Source organism: Sus scrofa, chromosome 17 (assembly GCF_000003025.6).
Source record: "Sus scrofa isolate TJ Tabasco breed Duroc chromosome 17, Sscrofa11.1, whole genome shotgun sequence".
NCBI lineage: Eukaryota > Metazoa > Chordata > Mammalia > Artiodactyla > Suidae > Sus > Sus scrofa.
The window spans coordinates 2,124,451-2,146,723 of NC_010459.5; the positions used below are offsets into that span (position 1 = coordinate 2,124,451).

At 34.0% G+C, this 22,273-nt stretch overlaps 1 protein-coding gene across 6 annotated transcripts in view; it reads right to left on the bottom strand.

Moving 5' to 3' along the window:
* The window catches only part of SGCZ (sarcoglycan zeta), a 1,021,521-nt gene that overhangs the window by 96,358 nt on the left and 902,890 nt on the right, over positions 1–22,273 (bottom strand). For all 6 annotated transcript variants that reach the window (XM_021077242.1, XM_021077240.1, XM_021077238.1 and 3 more), the window contains 1 exon segment: positions 10,163–10,250. In XM_021077242.1, coding sequence (XP_020932901.1) covers positions 10,163–10,250 — 88 coding nt within the window.

Sequence of the window (22,273 nt, forward strand, 5' to 3'; positions counted from 1 at the left end):
CTTTCTTTCTTTCTTTCTTTCTTTCTTTCTTTCTTTTAAATCTTTTTAGGGCTGCACCTATGGCATATGGAAGTTCCCAGCTAAGGGTCAAATTAGAGCTGCAGCCCCTGGCCTATGCCACAGCCACAGCAATGCCAGATCTGAGCCATGTCTGTGACCTACACCACAGCTCATGGCAACACCAGATTCTCAACCCACTGAATGAGGCCAGGGATCAAACCTGCACCCTTATGGATGCTAGTCAGATTTATTTCCACTGAGCCATGATGGGAACTCCTAGATATATTTCTTTGACAACTAAAGTTATTATCACCAAAGCCCATATTTTGAAATATATATTTTTCTGGAAAGAGAGAAAGTTCAAAGATATTTTCCTGTCAAACAAAGCATTGGTGTCCACTGATAATTCTCACAGATTGTTTTGAGTAGTATACACCAACATCTTGCAGGGATGGTCTTAGAACCAAAGGCAGAGCACTGTGAAGCAGACATGGCCTATGAGAATTACAATGACTGATCTCAGACTAAGGCATCGGGTACCTAAAGGGAGGGGCAGAGGCCAGCAGAGGTTGGACATGACTAGCCAAACCATTCATTTCAGAAATTGGTCTAGGTTCTCCAGGAAGAAAAATTTTTGGTATGCCTTGACTCTGCTTGCCTAAATACACAAATATTTGAGATTTAAATTAAATATTTGAGATAATGGGAGTTCCCGTCGTGGCGCAGTGGTTAACGAATCCGACTAGGAACCATGAGGTTGCGGGTTCGGTCCCTGCCCCTGCTCAGTGGGTTAACGATCCGGCATTGCCGTGAGCTGTGGTGTAGGTTGCAGACGCGGCTCGGATCCCGCGTTGCTGTGGCTCTGGCGTAGGCCAGTGGCTACAGCTCCGATTTGACCCCTAGCCTGGGAACCTCCATATGCTGCAGGAGCGGCCCAAAGAAATAGCAAAAAGACAAAAAAAATAAATAAATAAATAAATAAATATTTGAGATAATGCATTTTTCTCTTTTTAAGATAATCAAAAATAGTAACTTCAATAAAGGTAGGGTAATGATTCAGGATTTTAACAGGTGATATAAAATACTTGTGTGATATAACTTTTCAAAACACGTACATTATTATCTTCCCTTCAGGCATTATGCCTTTATAGATGAATTACCTTGATTTGAAATCCTAATTTCAGAGAATGCCACATTTTTCCTAAAATCACAGGCGTATGCTTCAATGTACTGTTTCCCCTAACTGTTTAATTAATATTAAACTAAATAATACGAACAAACAAATTAATATTAATGAACTAAAAAATCAAAAGTGTATATAATCATTTAAAACATATGTGTAATATTAATCCTAAGTGTTAAGTTGATCTGTTTTTCAAGATTTGCGCAGCCTATTCTACAAAAAATATGCACCCTTATTAAGTTGTTCCAGACTATTACAGTATTCCCTAAGTTAAAAAAAAATGAGTCAGACAAAAAACATAAATTTGGTACATGAGAATAATCTGTAACCTTCTACTTTTTATGTCCTACACCATCTGTAGTCAATTAAGTGATTCCCAGGTGTTCACAGTAATTGCTTTAATGTAGGATTACATGTCAATTTCGGGGTCTTTAAATATTTATTACAAAACCCTCATCTACATTTTTCTCCATTCATTTAGGGACAAAACATGCTAATATTTAGTATTGACAAAAATAAGCTGATTGGACTTGTTGAAATTTTTTATGGGTTAGCTTTCATTAAAAAACACTTTTTTATAAGCCACAATTTAATAAATGAATCAAAACTTAACAATAATGCTGATTTAGTTGTGCTTATTTACATTCTTCATTTTAAGTGAAAAATATGTACTTATATTTGGGGGCCAAGATGTCAAAAATCCAATTAGATGTCATTTTTGTGGGAAGTGTGGAATATGAGGAATTCAATAGACTAGAGGTTTCATCAACTAATTTCTTCCTTTGAATATAAAAAAAAATAATTTTTCATTTTTAGACTTGGAACAGGAAAGAACCATGGAAACAATCTCATATAATATTCATTTTATAGATAAAGAAAATAAAACCCAGAGGCTTGGTCAAATGTACAGAATTATTTGCATGTAGATCTAATAAAAATTATAATTACTAACATATACATAATGCATACTATGCTCCAAGGAAGTGTTCCAAGAACTTCACATATATTCACTATTTGATTTTCGCATCTACTCAGTGAGTACTTGTATTACTCCCACAGAAGTCTGGAAAGGATACCCAGAGTAACTGCCATAATTTCGTGGAGTTGGAAAGTGAAACATGTAGGATATAGCTGGCTTCAGAATCCATGCTTTTAACTATAAAATATAATTTCCTTCTAAAACTAGTTTCTGAGTAAACTATGATTTCTAGGTGAACATACTCTTCCTTACAACATTCTAATGTATTATATAATTCACATGATTATCTTCATAATATTATTAGTAAAAATCCACAGAGTCCTATATTTTAAAAATAATTTTCATTGAACTTATGCTCTGATTTTTTTGGTTTTCTATAACATTTCTTAGTAATTAGTTCAAATAAAAATGACTTTCTAGCAAGCATGTTTTGTGTCTCTTTTTGTGAAATCTTAAGATATACAGATTAAGTTTGTGGAATATTATGGACATGCTCAGTGGTTCCAACAATCTAATATGCTTTAATATATATTAAATACTTAATAGTAACAGTTTCTTTAACATTTGTGATTTTTGCTCACTGCTTGCATTGCTGAATTTTTATTTTGCCATGATCAGTAGCTACCAAATATTTTTGGAAAAGTTTGAGACAAATGATCTTGTAACATATAGTGGAGGATAAAATGCATGTGTCAACCAATCCTGTTGTGTGCAGTAGTAGACTCAGAAACACTTATTTAAAGTTGAACTGGTATTGGAAGTCCTAGCCACAGCAATCAGAAAAACAGAAGAAATAAAGGGCATCCAAATAGGAAGAGAAGAGGTAAAACTGTCACTGTATGCAGATGACATGATACTATATATAGAAAACCATAAGGACGCCACCCAAAAACTACTTGAACTGATCAACAAATTCAGCAAAGTAGAAGGATAGAAGATTAGCATTCAGAAACCAGTCGCATTTCTGTATACTAACAATGAAATATTAGAAATGGAATATAAAAATACAATACTTTTTAAAATTGCACCCCCAAAATCAAAACCTGCAAATACACTTGACCAAGGAGGTAAAAGACTTATATGCCTAGAACTATAAAACAGTCATCAAGGAAATTAAAGAAAATGTAAAGAAATGGAAAGCTATTCCATGCTCCTCGGTTGGAAAAATTAATATTGTAAAAATGGCCATCCTACCCAAAGCAATCTACAGATTCAATGCAATCCCTACCAAATGACCTATGACATTTTTCACAGAACTAGAACAAACAATCCAAAAATCTTTATGGAACCACAAAAGACCCACAATTGCCAAAGCAGTTCTGAGGAACAAAAACCAAGCAGGAGGCATAACTCTCCCAGACCTCAGGCCATATTACAAAGCCACAGTCATCAAGACAGTGTGCTACTGGCACCAAAACAGACAGACCAATGGGACAGAATAGAGAGCCCAGAAATAAAACCAAACACCTATGGTCAATTAATCTTCGACAAAGGAGGCAAGAACATAAAATGAGAAAAAGACAGTCTTTTCAGCAAGTACTGCTGGGAAACCTGGACAGCTACATGCAAATCAGTGAAACTAGAACACACCCTCATGCCATGCACAAAAATAGACTCAAAATGGCTTAAAGACTTACGCATAAGACAAGACACCATCAAAGAGAACACAGGCAAAACGTTCTCTGACATGAACCTTGCAAATGTTTTCTCAGGTCAGTCTCCCAAAGCAACAGAAATAAAAGCAAAAATAAACCAATGGGATCTAATTAGATGGACAAGATTTGCACAGCAAAGGAAACCAAAAAGAAACCAAAAAGACAGCTTACGGAATGAGAGAAAATGTTTCAAATGATGCAACTGACAAGGGCTTCATCTCTAAAATACACGAGTAACTTACAGAACAGCAAAAAAGCCAACAACCCAATGGAAAAATGGGCAAAAGACCTGAATAGTCAATTCTCCAAGGAAGATGTACAGATGGCCAACAAGCACATGAAAAAATGCTCAACATTTCTGATCATTAGAGAAAGCCAAATCAAAACTACTATAAGATACCACATCACACCAGTCAGATTGGCCATCATTAATAAGTCCACAAGTAACAAATGCTGGAGGGGTTGTGGAGAAAAGGGAACCCTCCTGCCCTATCGGTGGGAATACAAGCTGGTACAGTCACTATGGAGAACAGTACAGAGATAATTTAGTAATCTATACATAGAACTACCCTATGACCCAGCAACCCCACTCTTGGGCATATATCCAGACAAAACTTTCCTTACAAAAGACACATGCACCCACATGTTCATTGCAGTACTATTCACAATAGCCAAGACATGGAAACAACCCAAATGTCCATTGACAGATGATTGGATTAGGAAGATGTGGTCTATATTCACAATGGAATACTACTCAGCCATAAAAAAGAATGACATAATGCCATTTGCAGCAACATGGATGGAACTAGAGACTCTGATACTGAGTGAAATAAGTCAGAAAGAAAAAGACAAGTACAATATGATATCACTGACATCTGGAATCTAACATATGTCCCAAATGAACCTTTCCACAGAAAAGAAATATCATAGACTTGGAGAATAGACTTGTGGTTGCCAAGGTGGGGGGGAGGGAGTGGGGTTGACTGGGAGCTTGGGGTTAACAGATGCAAACTATTGCCTTTGGAATGGGTTAACAATGAGATACTTGTGTAGCACTGGAAACCATGTCTAATCACTTATGATGGAGGATGATAATGTGAGAAAAATAATATATACATGTGTGTGTAACTGGGTCACAATGCTGTACATGTACTGTAGTAGAAAAAAATTGTATTGGGGAAATAATAATTAAAAAAATAAATATAGAGAAAGAACAACAACAAAAAAATTTCTTTCATCCTACAGACTTATTCATGTATGTGGACTCAAAATGGAAAGAATTTTTTGTTGCTGTTGCTTTTTAGGGCCATACCTGGAGCACATTAAATTTCTCAAGTTAGGGATGGAATTGGAGCTGCAGCTGCTAGCCTACACCACAGCCACAGCAATGCCAGATCCAATCTGGGTCTGCAACCTACACCTCAGCTCAGGGCAACACCAGATCCTTAACCCACTGAGTGAGTTCAGGAATAGAATCACGGATGCTTGCTGTGTTTGTTACTGCTGAGCCACAACCGGAACTTCTAAAATGGTAAGAAAATAAATCAAAGAAAAATATTTCCTTACGGCACCCTCATGAGTAACTTTGTTGATCGCATCTCATCTTCTCTAGACATTAATACAACATAATTTTATTTTTAAGTGTGTATCTGACTGACAACCCCTGAAAGAAGCAAAAGACTGATACTGCCACCTTTGTCTTGGCACATATGCTGTTCATATATACCACTTCCTGACTGAGTCCCTAATAAATTCCCTCAAGGGGATGAAGGCAAGAGCTCAGATTTGGACGAAACCCAGAGTCAACGCTGCTGCAAAAGCTGCTATAACTTTTTCATTATTACATGATATTTCATCCTCAAATGTGAAATGTGAAAAGAAATCTAGCACTAAATGTAAAGACTGTACTTAACTGCTTGCAAATGACATTCTTTCTTATTACCTTAACGTTGTACTTATTTAAGATAACCATGCATTTGATCATTGAAGAGGTATGGAAGAGAGAAAAAGAAGGAGGAATTATAGGCTGTCATTAAGATTTTTATATAATTTGGCTTTGTCACAGTTTTTGAATAAATGGAATTAAGAATATCAAAGATGAGTAAGTCATCTTGACAACGATAGCCAGCAATTCCTAGGAGTTAATTGATTTTCCTAAATTTATTAAGCAATAAACAAGGAAAATTATGATGAACCAAGATTTTGTTTGAAGCAGTAGGTGGTGATTTTAAGCACATTTTTCAAAGTGAATTTTTAGAACAATGACATTACAGTTCTTTAATATACAATTAGTCTTTATGTTTTATTGGGATAATGGTAGATATGACATTGGGAGGGACTTATCATATTTACAACACAGGACCACATTAATAGCCATTCCAGGTTTCTCCAACATCATTGTTTGTGACTGAAATTTAAATAAGGGAGGCTACTGAACAAAAATAATTAAAAAACAATAACCAGCTATACCCATTACTAGCATTCCTTGTTTAACTTTTCAGTTTATCCTCCCTTTATATTTTTATCCTTCAGCTATAGAGACTGATGATAAAAGTATAAGAGAAGGGAAAAAATCTTATTACTTCTTAGCTATTACTTTATCATACACGCAATACTTTGTAGGTAAGAAAAAGTAAATATAATTTAATAGCTTAAGTTGGCTAACAGTTATTGAAAAGCAATAATTTTTCTGAAATAAACATTTATATTGTTTAAACTACCTATGAAAACAGTTCAAATATTTTCTATTATAGATCAATGAAATGTTATAGGTAAATAAAAGATAACTAATTTTCCTCATTATATTGTAGGCAAGGTTGCTACATTTTTAGCAAATCTAATTACATAGCATTAGCAAACAGTTATAATTATTATAAACAGTAGTCTATGTCAAAACTACAAGACAATATTTAATATATACCAACATAAAGAAATGATTTTTATTCTATGTACAATATTGTAGTAGTTTTCTAAGAGAGTACAATAAGCTTCACAATACTGTTGTATAATTCACGTATTTTATCAAGGTTACTTAATGGAAATTGTCCTGAAAAGTATAAAATATCTTGCTATCAACATATTTGAATATATAACACCTAAAATAACACATTGTTTTTGTCACCTATATAAAAAAGGAATGTCCTGATAACACAATAATTACAGATCGAAAAGCAGAAAATTTGATCTGGAGAATGATTCTAAGAATTATGTTCTTGTTTTTGCTTCAAGGAGTCTAAATTTCTGGGATCCTGCACTTTCTTTAACCACATCCCCCAAATAATTTGATACCTCTCTTTTCAACGTTATTCTATGAAAAGAAATTTGTAGGAAGGAATCTTGAGTGCATCGATCTTCTCCTGTGTTATGAAGGTCATGAAAAATTAGAGTCCTAAACTTCATAGTAAAGTTTTGGATATTATCAGAAATTTACATAAAGCCTGGAATTTAAGCACCACAAAAAATATTTGTCATTTTTTTATTCACCTAAACTCTAAAAATGTTTATATTCAGTTTTTATTATGTCTGAGCTAAAATATGTATCAAATATTTCTTTTGCATTTATTGGACAATAACCTGGTTTCATATTCTTAGCCTGAGTCTGGATTAGAATTATACACTACCTCTGCTCAGGCCTTAGGTTACACAATATCTCTGAGAACTGTATCAGTAGAAAGGTAGGCTTGTAAACAGAAATAGGAAGGCAGGGTACAGGGGAGTGGATATTTGCTTGGCTGAACAATCTTATATGTGATTTTTGAGGAAAATGGTACAAGTAGCTATTGATATGGGAAATTTTCCTGTCCCACTGATAATGGAAAGAAAATATGAAAAAATATTTAAAGTCTGTCACATTCGTAGAATCAACTATAGCAGTAACTAACAATGATTGATAGATTTAGGGTAGAAATTAGAACTGTTTTAACTAGAGAATGAAGAATAACAATTTATTTTCAATAAATATTAGTCTATTTTGTGGTAGTATGTTTTTAAATATTGCAAAATAATGTCATGCTTATATTGTAATCAAGACCATGCCCCTAAACAAAAACTGAAAGAATGAAAAGGAAATAGGAAAGAGGCTTAAACATTACTTTATGTCAATATAGTAAAAATTAATGCTGTTTGAATACATTGCTTGAACTCATCCCATTAGCTCTTTCACATGAGAGCAGTATATTTGTAACTCAAGTGATACCAAAAATTACAATCACTGTTATCCAAACAAGAATGGAACCAAAATATAATTGCCTGACATTTGCAGACACTGAAATTGCCCCAGTTCTTATGATATTCAAAATAAGTGTCCTGTTTTCTATTTTAGAGATGAGAAAACTGAGTCTCCAAGAGATAATTATCTTTCTTTTTTGGGGATCCCATATGTTTTGACTCCAAATCTGAATACATTATCCCTACCCTACTCCCCTTTATCTATTTCTTCCTTTGTTCTTTGTATGTTTCTTGAAAAACACACAGGAGTGAAAAGGTGGAGGTCACCAACGGTACACCCAGAGGACCAGGATATTAAACAATTTTCAGTTTAAGCCTCCCTGGAATGAATGTTTTTCTATGCACACAAGTAAGCCACTGCGTCATTAACTTACTGATTTGCTTCATTTAAAAACTAAGTTTGATCTTTCTCCCCAAGCCACCACCCTTTCTCTTTCTCTTCGTGCTTTTCTCTCTCTTTTTCCTTAGTTGGCAAATATTGATTCTACATTAAATTCTGCTTGGAATATTGGTTAAAAACACAAGGACAATACTATTATTGCCTTTACATTTCCTGCAGGAAAGCAGGCAGCAAAATGTAAATGATATTTGAGTACCTTCCATATAATCAAACAGCACTTTGCTCTACAGACAGTATAGCAGCTATGCAATGATTCTATTATATTCTATTAGATAGTGGACATTGGTATATGGTATTTGTGTATTTAATTTACAGGTTGGCATTTCCATTAAGGACCTCTTTTTTTTTTTTAATGAACAGTATGCAAAATAAAGTTCTATCTAGCTAAAGAGTTCTCAACATTAAAAAATTCTGATATGGAAAATCTGCTCAGGTTAGGCCTATTTCTGCAGTTCCAGCATAGCAATAGTAAACTAGCATGGACATTTAAATTAAGCGCCTGGTTCTTCTGAATCAGTTCTGTGTCCATAGACATATTTATTCTCTCTAATTTTTAATCCATTTGCCTATAGCTCCCCTTTGTAATTGATATATCACAAAATACTATCAAATTACAGCAATTCATAGATACCTACTGACCAACTTTTATAGTGTAAATAAAATGCAAAATAAAATTTAACTATTATAAATAAAATGTAATTATATTGTTTTGAAACACATATCTGCCACAATATAACTGTCACTTTTGGCTTCATTATAGTGAATAACATTTCAAAAAGTGTTTCATATACCTAGAAACAGAATTAAGTGCATATTTATAAATCTCACATTGCATATATCATATTCTTGTGTAATTTAATTAGAAACAGTGGAAACACATTCGTATTAAAATGAAGATTACTTTCTCATTAAGATAAGGATAACTCAGCCCTCAAAACTGCAATTTACTATTTATAATATACTTTCACACACACACAATATCAGTAAGTACTAAGTAATTTTACCACAGAAAAACACAGTATTTTAAAAATATTTTAGCAATTATACACAATCAAGTCTTTGCATTATTTTACATAATTACAACAGTTTTGATTTCTCTTTCTTCTTATAAAAATTAAGTCAAATAATAATGCCATCTAATATGAATCTCTAATTTTTCACAAGTGAGAAAATATTAGTAATATTTTATCATTAACTTACATTTAAACTTCTAGAGCACATAAGCTTAAAATATACATAATTTCAGTATCAAATTTATAAGTAACTGATCAATGTTAAGATTTTTTATATTCAATTATTATATCATTTTTAATTTATAGAAGCAGGTAATATTTATTAGTAATTATTAGTAATTAGTAATTTTAAACAAAGGATATATAGACAGATGTTGTAGCTCATGTTTGTTTAAGGCTATTTTCTGTAACTTAACATATACTAGGGAGATATTTGTTAGAAAAATGGTGCATTTCATAATTCAGGAGAAATAACAACAAAATATATGTAATTCAGTCTCACAAGAGTAACAAGTGACAAGAGTAACAATTACCATAACTAGCCAATGACAAATCAAATCATGTGCAAGCTAACCATGGGCTGTAATGGGATGTCTAGATAAATGTTAGAGAAATAATACACTTTTGCTCTTCCCAGTTTAAACAAGCACAGAGTTTTAAATGGAGTAAGAGGGGTATGGACAATTTTTACCCCAAAGCACTCACCTACTGTCAGCTGTCCAGTTAACTGCCCCATGTGATTTCTTGCATTCACTGTTACATTCCTGTCAGACTGTAAGACCAGTGGACTATCCTGGGAAACACGTATAAAATAAAGAAATCAAATAAAAAGTAGAAATATGGTCAAAATTTGATATATAAAATTCTATGGCACTTGTTTGGGTACTACCAAAATTCTATTTCTTTCTTTTATATTAGGCAGTTATTTTAACATCCCAAACATTGGCTGAACAGAATTTAAAAAATATGGGTGGCCTGACAAAAACTGTTTGACATAATAGAAATATTTCCATTTTGGTAAATGAGAATTAGTTATTGGATGCAAGCATTTCCCATCCTACTGATTACTAACTTTTCTCTTTTTCACCCTCCTAGTGGCTTATTTGTCTGCCTTTGGAGATATTTTAGACCCTCTACAAATAAGGAAGTCACTGTTTAAGCTGAACTTAAAACTCTCAGATCTCAGCCTATATTTACCTCCTCAGAAGTGCTTCCCCTGATCATTTGCAACTACAGATTCATTCAATCCCCAAACTCCCAATCCCCATATATTTTGCTCAAAGCACTTATCGTAAGACAAGTTTATTTTGCTAATGCGTGTGTTTACGTGATTTTTATTTGTTCTTGTCACAAGAGGATATGTCCATGGGGTAGGGATCATGGTAGCCTTATGTACACAATTGTATTCCCACTACTTCGTGTACTGCTGAAGGAAAGCACTTACTGTTTATTGAAGGACAAAGAAATCATTGTAATAAAATTGATATGACCTTATGTGTCTACCTCATGTAGAAATGCTCCGTAAATCATAGGATGATTTAAGAAAGGAGGCATATAGTATAAAATAATATAAGATAACTTCTCTTTTGGTATAAACACCTTTGGTTAGATGTTTACTTTATCACTGATTTAGCACTTAACAGTAAGATAATGTATTGAAGGGCACTATCACTGCCTGAGGAACTTACATATTAGGCTATTGCAACCACTTGCCTCAGACAAGTAAATTCCAACTGGCTACATTCTTATTTTCATGATCTAAAATAAGCATGGTGATCACTTACAAATTGTCCATTCATTCATTCAACAAAAATATTATGAGTATAATGAATATTTTGAGTGCTCACACTGACATAGTGGTTTAAAGGCTTGAGACATTTCAGGGATCAAAGCATAAAACAATACCTATCCTCATGGAGTGTGTAATCTAGATATTGAAACTTGATGAAAATCTCTCCTAATACCATCCTTAACATGTAGGTGGTTTAAATATGCAAGTGGGTATGGAACTGTAAATACACAATTGCTTTCACACGAGTTATATAAAAACTCTTTGGAGAGTAGAATTTGAAATCTGTTTTGGATATACACAGAAAGATTTTATAGGTTTGTTTGTTTTGTTTTACCTAAAGCTGTTTTGTGCCCCTTCTGACTAAATGCAAAGCATTGAGCAAAGACACACACACAGATACACACACAGACAAATTTTCCTTGCAAAGTGGGTTTTGCTAGTATGTCTAAATTAAGACTGGATTTTTCAAGGTCGTTTTCTACATTTTCAAGAATAAATGTATTGTCCAAAGTGAGACACAATTGTGTAAAACAACACCCGTTTCATTCTGTCTCTTATCACGACTCATTTATTTTTACCACAAGTAAAAAATATTATATCTGCAGCTAAAAAAATAAATCTAGTCCTCATAGGTATTTGTATGCCGCAGACATTCATTTTTGAAAATATATAAAGTATTTTAAATTAATCTTATCAATCTCTTCAAAGGATATATTCAAATTCTGTTTTACAATATGCATCGTGCACTAACGACTGTTTGCAAATAATTAAAGCACAAAAAGATTCATTTTATGTTGGAAGAATTAAATACATAAAGCCCAAGGATTTTAAAAAGGAGCTTTTAATTAAATAAAATTAACTTGAATGTAAGAAAGACCAGAAGCCTATAAAGGATTTTGCAGTTCAAAACATTGTAAAAATATGTTGCTTGAACTTTCATTCACATATTTCAATATTTTTATGATATAATATATATGACTGTTATTTAGATATTTAAAAATTGATGATGATATATACTTTTGTTTGAATTACTAAACCTAAATCCCTGTGAACTGTAGTAACAAAATTAGATTATATACTATAAAGACTATGTAAGTATATTAAAATAATTACTGCTTTATTTAATATTTTAAGGTGAGAGGAAAATCCATTTTTAAAAGGCAGTATTTTTTATTAATAGAGAAAGAAATTTGGGTTAGAACTTAAAGTTTAATCATTACATCTTTTTGTTTACAACATATTAATCTTCTTTTCTCTTACTCTGACCACATAGATCCTGCTGTGGTTCAACCCATGACATTCTTTGCTTTTCATCACATGATTCCACCGAATTTCCCTTCTGAATTAAATTTTTATACCTAGATTGAAAATTTACTATAATAGAAACAACAATCTTTTTACTAAAACTATAAATATACAGCTATCAGAGGTAATGAACAATTCTCATACTGTATTCAGGTGGGTCTCAATATATTATCTTATACTGATTTATTAAATTGTGATCAGGTGAACTGAATCAAAATTGAGTATTTTTTGGTCAACAAAATATCATGTATGTAAGAGTATAATTTTCATGGCAAACCATACTATCATTTCTGCATTATGTACCACCCCAGTGATATCTTTGGGGGTTAGAACCATGGCTAATGCATCTTGGGTTCATAGCATAATGTTTTACACACCATGTGCTCGGTCTACTAATTATAACATAATTAATTAAAATACACATATATGATAAAGACATATACTATAAAACAAATAGTAACTCATTCAACCCTAAACAATTTATAAATCTGATCACAAACATATTCTTAGGTAAAAATCAGTATCAAGAAATTACATCTCATCAAAAAGTCGACATTTAAGAAGGTTTTATATCTTCTATCTTGTATTCATTTCTTCTAAGGTTTCAATATAAGAAGATAACTTCCACTAATATCACACATTATTTTTCACCCTCTTCTTCATATTTCCTCTTCATGTTTCTTTATATTATAATTCTGTACTGCAAAACTTTGAAAACAAATGTCTAATTTCAGGTATTAAAATACATATAGCAATGTTCCTTATAGCTTATTTTTGCTGAGAACATGAAGGGGAGAAAATCATCTGCTGGTATTAACTCTCAAATAGGAATAAGACATATAAGTCTATAAGGGTAAGTAAGTAGGTACTCTATTATGCTGCAAGATATATTAGTATACAGAGACATCTGTTTTGGAGGAAGAAAAATTTCTTTGAATTCAAATATTTTTGCTCCAAAACCAAGAAATCTCACATAGAAGGTATTTCATAGTTTTTCTGGAGCTGACCTGCATCTTAGCTGTGACTCTAGGAAACATATTTGCCCTTTATGATTCTCTTAAGACAAAGCAAGTAGATGATCCAGGGAGAAAGGGGATGGCACCATTAAGGGCTTGAGACCATTTGTGATTCTTTTACCCACACGTTCCTTATGCTAAGGGTCTGCTTGTGACCTTGCTAATGGTCATAGAAAAATAAGGCAATGTGTCCTCATTTCAGTGCTTTGAGGATAGGCTATGCAAATGACTAAGGGGAAAAATGATTCTTTTTGTTTTATTTTTATTGTGTTCACTTTGGTTATTATAAATATTTACTAAGTGCCTATGATGTGTTCAACTCTTTGCTAGGTACAAAAGAGAAGAGACAAACTTTCTTCTCTTAGGGAGTTCATTATCTAGCATGCTAGACAAACAATAAACCAGGTAAATAAAAAACAAAACAAAGAGGGAATGTTATTAATAACAGGCTGCTGTGATAGATAGTTTATAAAGTATCAGTTTACTGATGAGAAGATGTTGTGCATACATGCATATGAGATGTATGTGTATCAGACACTTCTGCTTCTGATGGTCTTTCTTTCAAGGTTAACTATTGAATTGTAGCAGAAAGAATATTATTAGAAGTACTGGCTAACAATTACTGTCACTGAAGTCCATGTCAGACATACATGTAAAGTTCAATGCACTTTACAAGTATGAGTCATTTACTTATGAAGCTTAAAATAAAATCACCCGTGAAAGAATCAAGAAATAAAGTGGTTATAAGCTAGTGAACTTGACTGTTTGAGTTCAAATAGTGAGTCTGCCAAACTCTGACTTCTTGACTTGGCAAGTCACTCAACATCTTGGTACCATGATATCCTCATCTGTTAAGTAGAGTAATAATATATAATCTATGGGATTTTCATAAAGATTAACACGACTATATATAAAAATGCTTATATTAGTGCCCACCTAGCCTTTACTAAGGATACTCTTAGTGTTTGCTTTTATTATTTATTCCACATTATAATTACAGTACTCTACTAGTAACAGTATTATCTATCATCATTCCTGTTTTATGGATAAAGAAACTTCAGCAAGGAGAGTATAAGTAATTTGCTCTAAATCACACAGGTAATAAATAACAGGAAGTATTTGAAATCAGATATTTGGGTATAAAATCTCCCCTGTCTACTACTACTGGATACTGTGTCTCTGGGGTGATTAAATTCTAGGCTTTCTAAAATGCAAATCAGAATCTGAAAATACGGAGTTCCCGTCGTGGCACAGCGGTTAACAAATCCAACTAGGAACCATGAGGTTGCGGGTTCGATCCCTGCCCCTGCTCAGTGGGTTAACGATCTGGCGTTGCTGTGAGCTGTGGTGTAGATTGCAGACGCGGCTGGGATCCCGCGTTGCTGTGGCTCTGGTGTAGGCCGGCGGCTACAGCTCCGATTCGACCTAGCCTGGGAACCTCCATATGCCGCGGGAGTGGCCCAAAGAAATAGCAAGAAGACAAAAAAAAAAAAAAAAAAAAAAAAAGAATCTGAAAATACAATTAAAAATTAATTGAACCAAATATATTTTAAAATTCCTTTAAACATTTCTGTCTCTGGAGTAAATATCTAATACAAATTTGGTCTTAAATGGTGAGATACAACCTCACGTTTCCATTCTCTACGTTTCAGTAGCAGGGTCGGTTTCATTTTTAAAAACTTTGTTTTCTCAGGTTTTAAAGGAAGAGAGTATACTCCTCACCTACCTTCTGCACACATTTTTAAATATGCCATTTAAAAAATGACACTTTCTTTAATTGCAATCTTAAAAGGGAACCTAATTAATGATCTGTATTGTTCAGTGTAGATGGCAAAAATTTGATATGCCATTTCTTAAATGTATACAGTTTTACCACATACATTTTCTTTTCTTCACTAATAGAAATTATGCAACTTTGCAATAAAACTACATTATCTGCAAATCCTCTTTCTTTTCTGCAATATCCTATCAGCTATGTCAGAAATGTTTTCTTAAATATACATAGTCCTGTCTTTCCTCTGACCACTCCTATAATAGACTCGTAGCTCACATCACAATAACCATATTCTCCTTGTAGTAATTGTTCCTATCCAGTGTTATTTTTCTAAATTATTTTTAAATTAAAAATATTGATATGCTTGAAATAAAGCAAAACAAAACAAAACATTTATTGATTCCTCAATGTATGTTTGGAACAAAAATTCAATTTATAACATATAAGATGCTTTATGATACAATCTAATTCTACTTCATCATATGCAAGAATTACCTAAATCTCCATGTTTCTGAAAATATGCCACTTCCGTGCATTCTCATCTTCTGTTCCCTACCCCTGAAATTTTTTGTTTTATTTATTTATTTACTTTTTAGGGCTGCACCCATGGCCCATGGAGGTTCCCAGGCTAGGAATCAAATCAGAGCTGCAGCTGCTGGCCTATGCCACAGCCACAGCAATCTGGGATCTGAGATGCATCTGAGACCTCACCACAGCTCATAGCAACACCAGATCCTTAACCCACTGAGCAAGGCCAGGGATTGACCCTGCATCCTTGTGGATACTAGTTGGGTTTGTAAGCTGCTGAGCCCCAGAAGGGTCTCCTACACCTGAAATTCTTATCCACTTCTGCATTGCTGGCAAAATTATAGATATTTTTCATGTCCCAATTCAGTTTTGTCCTCTGTGAAGCTTTCTTTCTCCTCCAGAGTTAAATTTTATCTCCCTCTGTCTTCTTTATCTGTGTTGGTGTCTAACACAGTAGTTGTCACAGGATCTTTGCTTTGTTTTGATCATTCTATTGTTTATAACTTCCATTAAACTGAACTGTCCTGAAAGCATAGTGTGCTGTCGTTTTCTTTTACAAATATAGACTTTTGAGAGTATAGTTTATGTCAGGCTTGGCACCTAGTTCATGTCCAATAAATGTCTGTTAAGTGAGTGAACTAAACTGGGCATATTTACAACCTAATGACTCAGGCTACATGTGCTTACCTGAATTTGAGGGCACCCAAAACTTAGCAAGCTCTTGCTCCATTTTTTTTTTTTCTTTTGGCTCAGAGCGAGCTTTCTAAAGAGCCATTTAGGTGGAACAAGTCATATCACATTATGATTTGATTTATATTTATCATCTCCCTGCCCAAGGCAGTCATTTCATTCCTTTCCTAAGCATTTGACCCACTTAAGGAGTTGCAAAACAAGTAATTTTTTAATTTTTGGTTAATAAAACAATTACTCAAAATTTCATTTCCTTCAGAATGCAAACCATTTAATTGTTGAAATTTGTATTTTAAAGTGGAAGCATTAACCATGAAAATATCTAGAGATGTTTAAAATCCTTTCCCCAAATCCTCCACGTTAACATTTTAACTTGAATGTAAATTTGATAGGGATGGAGTAGGGTAGCTATACAGGTAGTTATAGAAGTCCCACTAGGGGACAATAGATAGAGAGGGAAACCTAGGGAATTTCAGGAGATCACTGTAAGTTAATAATTGCTCACAAAAGCCATCAGAGCAAAGCAGGCTTGCTTAACCATAAAACCACAAATAAAAGCACAAGATATGCCTCAGATCATTAAGTGAAAGATAAAATGAGGCCTGCATTCAAGTTCAGCATGACAATGACCCTTTGGTCCAAGGGCAGGAGTTTAAGGGAAAGATGGCATTCCAAAGTAAGAGACCCTTATTATATAGAAAGCTGAAATGATTCAACATATGTTAGCATATGTTATTGCCCTTCTGCTGATTTGAATAAGCCCCATCACAGTTCTGGTTCAACCTCATAGGGTCAAACACGCTCTTACCAGAAAGACGAGCTAATGATGAGGTAAGACTGACATCTACTTGAAGAAAGAGGAAGAGACGTTCTTTTCTAACTCTATTTTCCTTGGATTATAAAAATGTAGGCTACCTAATCCTGACTGCAGAGCCTCTTTGCTTACCCACTTGCATCTCTCACAAGCATTTTATCTTAAAAAAATATATTTCTTGCCTATCACTTTGTCTCTCACTGAATTCCTTCTGTGCTGAGGCACAAAGACCCTGAACACATAAGTCCAGACACAACGTGAGTGATTCTAATTTTAAAAAATGTGGATTTAAGTTCCAATGTGGGTTTAGGCTGGGTTCTAGTCCCAGCACATGGGTTCAATTTCCAATCTGGGTTCTGGCTAGGTTCAACTCATAAGTGTTGTCAGTTTATAAGTGATGCAGGAAAGAGTGAGCATTTCATCAATCAACTTTTCTGTATTTCTAGTTCAACACTTTTATTGAGAGTTTCCCTTTTTGGCTCATTTTCTGTTATAAATTATTGAGTCATGGAGGTCACTGCAAAGTATACCTTCTGAGAATGTTCAGTGACGTCTGGCCATCCTTGGGCTCCTTCCTGCCTCTTTAAGGTTATGTAGTCAACAAAGTAGTCTAGAAATACTCCTTCTGAGGTCTTCCTTCTCCCAACTACTATTGATGAATGTGTCCCCAGAAAAGTGCCACAGGGAGCCCTTTTATACATAACCTTCCACTTACATGGAACCTTTAGTAATCTCCCACTTTCTATATCATTCAAAAATGTTCTAACTCAAACTTTAGCCATGAGAGGCTTAGAAAATGAATTTTCTTGAATCTGAACTCTAAACAAGAAAAGTACTATCTCTACCTAAAGTAGTAAAGATCCAGATTAACAAAAGACTACTGCTGTGTTAGTCATGACATAAAACTCCCAGAGATGTTTCTCTTCCTCCCAGGTGACAAGTGCAGTAAGGAGACATTCTCTTCTTATCTTCTCCTCCTTGGATTGCCACTCTTCCCCTCCAGCTGCCCCTTTGGTCTTGCTTCAGGCTGACCTTGCCCTCACACTAGTCCGGAGTACTAACCCTGTTTACTCTGAATGTTGGGATTCTTCCCAACCAGGATCCCCATTACAGGAATCTGGCTAAGGTGCATCCCAACTGATGGAATAAAGGAGACCAGGTGTTGCCTGGTAGACTACACAAATTGTGTCTTTCTTTGGTGAGCGAAAGAAACTTTGAAACACATGTAAATATCTTCTATTTAGCCAATTCATATCATAAAAACTCCACTGTTAAATAAATTGATTCCTTTAATCATTTGTTGCTAGGAAGCCAGTACCTAATTAAATTTCATAGAAATGGAACTATCCAATGGTGAGTCAGTAGCTATTTCAGACCAAATTCTACGTAAATCATTTTCCATGTCTTTGGTAATGAAATGCTAGAGAGTATTCCAGATGTGGATTTGTGAACAAAATAGACTTCATGTTATATTAGAGTAAGGGATGAGGAATAAACAGTTAAACACAAATTTCAGCCCCAGTTAAATTATTTTTTTCTTTTATCTTGCTTGAAATTGGCACTGGAGAAGGTATAAGAAGTTCAAGAAATTCTAAAATCTTCGCGAATTCTAAAACTTAAAAACTGCAATACATTTAACAAAAAAATGCACATTTCTTAAGCTCCATGTACTTTTTAACTATCTACACTGAGATAGGGAAAAGGACAGAGAACTTAAAAAAATCAGGTGTTAAATATTTTCTACCTTCTAGAATAAAGAAAATAAAAACAAAAATAAACAAATGGGACTTAAAGGCTTTTGCACAGCAAAGGAAACCATAAAAAAATGACAACCCACAGAATGAGAGACTATCTTTGCATACGAAGCTACAGACAAGGGATTGATCTCCAGAATATGCAAACATCTCATACAGCTTGATATGAACAAAAAGACAAACACCCCAATTAAAAAATGGTCAGAAGATCTAAATAAACATTTCTCCAGAGAAGACAGACAGACGGCCAAAAACCACATGAAAAGATGCACAACATCACTATTACAGAAATGCAAATCAAAACTACAAGGAGGCATTATCTCACACCAGTCAGAATGGCCATCATCAAAAAAGTCTACAAACAATAAATGCTGGAGAGGATGAGGAGAAAAGGGAACCCTCCTACACTGTCAGGAATGTAAATTGGTGCAACCATTGTGGAGAACAGTATGGAGTTTCCTTAAGATACTAAATATAGAACTATCACATGATCCAGAAATCCCACTCCTGTGCATATATGTGGAAAAAAAATATAGTTTGAAAAGATACATACACCCCAATATTCATTGTGGCACTGTTTATAATACCCAAGACATGGAAGCAACCTAAACGTCCATCAAGAGAGGAATGAATACAAAAGATATAGTACACATATACAATGGAATACTACTCATCCATAAAAAAATGAAATAATGCAATTTGCAGCCACAAGGAGGGACCTAGTGCGGGGAGCCGAGAAAATACAAGAAGCCGAGGAAGGGAGCTTGCCTGAACGGTGCAATTCCGAGGGCAGTCTCCTAATCAGAAAAAGAGGCTTGTCTGAACGGTGCAGTTCCGAGGAAAAGCTCCTAATCAGGAAAAGGGGCCTGTCTGAAAGGTACAATTCCGAGGGCAGGTTCCTAAACAAGGGGATGCCTGCCTGCACGGCACAATTCCAAGGACAGGCCCCAGAAGACAATAAGGCTCGCCTGCAGACATAGGTGGAAAACGAAATTTCCCAGGAAATAATTTCCATTTTGTGTTGCTGAGTGGGGATTGTTCCATGGATAACTTAGTCTTTTCTGTTATTCACTTGCTATTCAGTTTTTCTCAGTCTTCCCTGATTATTTACTTATTATTCTTATTTCCCATTCTTATTGTCCTGTGGTGATTTGTGACTTAACAAAATTACAACAATAGCATAATAAGAATTTCATCCTGAAGGACTTTCCCCTATTTAAATCCAACTTAGTTAAAACATAGTGTTTATCTATTAACTAGTTAGTTATATAGTAAACTTTAGAGTTAGGATTTTAATGAGGTCCATAGAAGTTAGCCATATCTTATCCAAAAAACCTAGCTGTGAGTTTTGTCTGTGATTTTAAAAGCCTTTCAGTGATAGCTAGTTTAATTAAGTTGGTTTATATTTACTTACACTGTCTCCCTGCCATAACGCTTTGAAGATAAGCACCAGTCTACAAAGTTTGTAAATGCTAAATTCTTGTGTTTTATGGCCTCTTCAAAGTACTCACTAAGTTTAGTTAAGATAGAGATCTTAAAACAGGATGCATAGCTGCTATACCATGTAATAGTTAACCAATGTACTTTTAACAGTGTAATGTAATCTATAGTGAAAAACTGTCTATATAATCAACCACTGTTGCTAATAAATTTTGAGCAGTCCAGCACCCTGAAAGAAGGGACAAAGAGGCTGTCTCTGTAATTGTACATTCGCCGACGCCGCGTCCCTCTCCAATTGGGAAGTGCATGCTCCCTGGCCGCCGGAGCTGGCCTCCAGCAACCTAGAAATTATTATACTAAAGAAATCAGGCAGAGAAAGACAAATATCATATGAGATTTTCAGTATGTAGAATCTAATAAAATGATAAAAAGAACTTATTCACAAAACAGACACAGACCAAAGATTTTAAAACCAAATGTATGGTTACCAAATGGGAAACACTGGGGAGAGGGATAAATGAGGAAGTTAGGATTAACATATGTACACTAATATATATAATAGATCAGTAACAAGGATCTGCCGTATAGCACAGAGAAATCTACTCCATACTGTGTAATAACCTCTATGGGAAAAGAATATGAAAAGAAATGGATATATGTATAATTGATTCACTTCGCTGTACACCTTAAACTGTAAACAACACAACATTGTAAATCAACTATACACCAATAAAAATTTTAAAAAATAGATGTAAATCTATTTCCTAGAAAGGTTAATAGATTTCATATTTGAAGAAAGTTATCTTTGTGTATATATATATATATATATCTCAAACCTGATCCATTATTTTCAAAATATGTTTTTTAAATTACAGAGAAAGAATTAGGTGGGTTTTTTTTGTTTGTTTGTTTATTACAAAATAAACTACTGTTAAAATAAAAAACAAATGGAGATCAGCCTTGAAAATCCCCTAAGCAGACAAAACCAGTTTAGTCATACAAAGACTTATTTTTCAAGACTAACTTGGACTTGGTCACTTCTTTCTTATGCCTCTGGAAATCATAAGCAAAACTTAAACTGTTTCCCATGGTTGATATGAGGTAACCACTAATTGTTTCCCTATCATTTAGGACAAAATCACTGTGAAGAATAGCCATTGCCTCTTTACTGTATAAGCGGCTTTACGACAATATAACACTGAGCCTCATTCTGTGTTTTAGTTTGTGTGCTCCTAAGTCTCAAACTGTCTTTTTTTTTTTAATTTTTTAATTTTTTTTATTTTCCCACTGTACAGCAAGGGGATCAAGTTATCCTTACATGTATACACTACAATTACATTTTTTTCCCCACCCTTAGTTCTGTTGCAACATGAGTATCTAGACATAGTTCTCAATTCAAACTTTTTGATGTGTGAACAACAAAGTTTCACTAATTACTCCTTCAGTGATTCATTGGTTTTACTTAGGCCATATCTGATCTTTTGACACAATCTATATTAAAGCAGTAGTAACAGTTACGAATTTATAAATGCTATAAATTAACCAATTTAATATTAGTAGATATTGTATTTAAATGATTTTTTTCTACTAAAACACAGAATTAGTGACATCAGAAAAATAAATGAACGCTCTCCTAGTTGAAAATTATAGGAATTTTGAACTATTTTTAAAATGTGCAAAGTAGTAGTTTTCCTTAATTGTTC